The sequence below is a fragment of the Trichechus manatus genome, unplaced genomic scaffold, assembly GCF_000243295.1.
Source record: "Trichechus manatus latirostris isolate Lorelei unplaced genomic scaffold, TriManLat1.0 scaffold00118, whole genome shotgun sequence".
NCBI lineage: Eukaryota > Metazoa > Chordata > Mammalia > Sirenia > Trichechidae > Trichechus > Trichechus manatus.
In genome coordinates, this window is record NW_004444054.1 from 7530602 (window position 1) to 7532490 (window position 1889).

Genomic DNA, 1889 nt, shown 5'->3' on the forward strand with positions numbered 1-1889 from the left:
TTTTCCTCTTATGTAAATGGGATCATTTAATATATATCCCTTTATGTGTGACTTATAGGAGCCATGGTGGTACAGTGGGTAAAGTGCTCAGCTGATAACCAAAAGGTCAGCAGTTCAAACCCACCAGCTGCTCCATAGGAGAAAGATGTGGCAGTCTGCTTCTGTAAAGATTGACAGCCTTGGAAACCCCATGGGGGCAGTCCTGTCCTGTCCTGTAGGACCTTTGTGAGTGGGAATCAACTTGGCGGCAATGCATTTGGTTTGGGTTTTTGATATGTGACTTCTTTAGTTCAACTGTGTTTTTGTGAAATTCATCTTGTAGTGTATAAAAGTGGTTCATATTTATCGGTATGTAATAGTTCTATAAATATACCATGTATCCATTTACGTGGTGGATCTTTGGGTTATTTCATGAACATTTTTGTATATGTCTTTTAGTGTACTGGTACACTCATTTTTGTTGGGTGTTTAGGAAGGAGTGGAATTGCTTGGTCATAGGGTATGTGCCTTTGTTCAGCTTTCCAGAATGTCGCTGTCCTCTCCCAGCAGTGGTGTATGAGTCTGTATCCTCATTAGCATTTGCTACCGGCAGTCCTCAAAATTTTAGCCATTCTGGAAATGTGTAGAGGTATCTCATGTGGCTTTAATGTTCATTTCCCAGATGAGTAATGAAGTTAAACATATTTTCATCTGTTTATTTGCCATTTGGTTACCTTCTCTTGTGAAATGCTTTTTCAAGTGTTTTATCCATTTTTCTTTTGAGTTCTTTTATTGTGGATTTGGAAGATACTTCATATATAAGTTCTCTGTTAGTTATATTTATTTTAAATATTTTCTTTCACAACTTGCACGTTCACTTTCTTAATAGTGTCTCAGTGAATTGAAACTCCTAGTTATAACATGGTCCACTCTCAATGTTTTTCTTTACGGTTATTGCTTTTTTTATGTTCTGTTTACAAAATCTTTGCCTAATCCAAGGTCATGAAGTTATTTTCTTTTGGAAGCACTGATTCTCCTTCCACATTTATATCAACAGTCCCAGGGGAATTTTATTTTTGTTACGTGGTGTGAGATAGGAGTCAAGATAATTTTTCCCCATTTGGATATCCAGTTAATTTAGCACTGTTTATTGAAAAGACCAACCTTGCCTCACTACTTGGACAGTACATGCCGCTTTTGTCTTAGATCACAGTGCCTTTGCTGGTAATCATAGCCCAGTTGCTTTTTCAAGTTAATATCTGTCGATCTTGTACACTGTAGTAGGTAGTTTTTGTGATTATGCATCCTGTAGTTTATATTATATATGCTTTTTTGCCCAACAGTGTTATAAACTCCTTGAATTAAGACTATCTTTCAGTTCTTCAGTATTGTCCGCAGTACATATTCTAATGATGGGCACACAGCACTTGGTTGATATTTTTTACTGTCTAAATGGTAGGAAATACAAGGAAAGGAAGTTACATAATCCAAGGATAGTAGAATAGTGTGTATAATTCAAGGAATTATAATTTTTGTAAATTATTGTAAGAGAAGGTAATCAAGGTCAGTATATTTTTATTCGATTATTTTTATCGTGATTAATAATTTGTAACTTGAATGGTTGAAACTTTTGAGTGTATGAGAATATTTGATCAATCTTCCCCTCTGCCCTCTTTTTGTCTCTAGGAGCTCATGGGACACATGTAGCTAGTATAGCTGCTGGGCATTTTCCAGAAGAACCTGAACGCAACGGCATAGCTCCTGGCGCTCAAATTCTTTCAATCAAGATTGGCGATACAAGACTAAGCACAATGGAGACAGGCACGGGCCTCATCAGAGCTGTGAGTGTTTGTGAGTCGTCGGGGTAGAAGATTAATGATTGATAATCTTGGGTATTTTTAGGTTTATAC

At 36.8% G+C, this 1889-nt stretch overlaps 1 protein-coding gene across 1 annotated transcript in view; it reads left to right on the forward strand.

The window, feature by feature from the left end:
* Window positions 1-1889, forward strand: part of TPP2 (tripeptidyl peptidase 2) — a 78694-nt gene that overhangs the window by 22666 nt on the left and 54139 nt on the right. Inside the window, 1 exon segment of the mRNA XM_023738545.1 lies at window positions 1666-1843. Within this exon segment, the coding sequence (XP_023594313.1) occupies window positions 1666-1843 (178 nt within the window).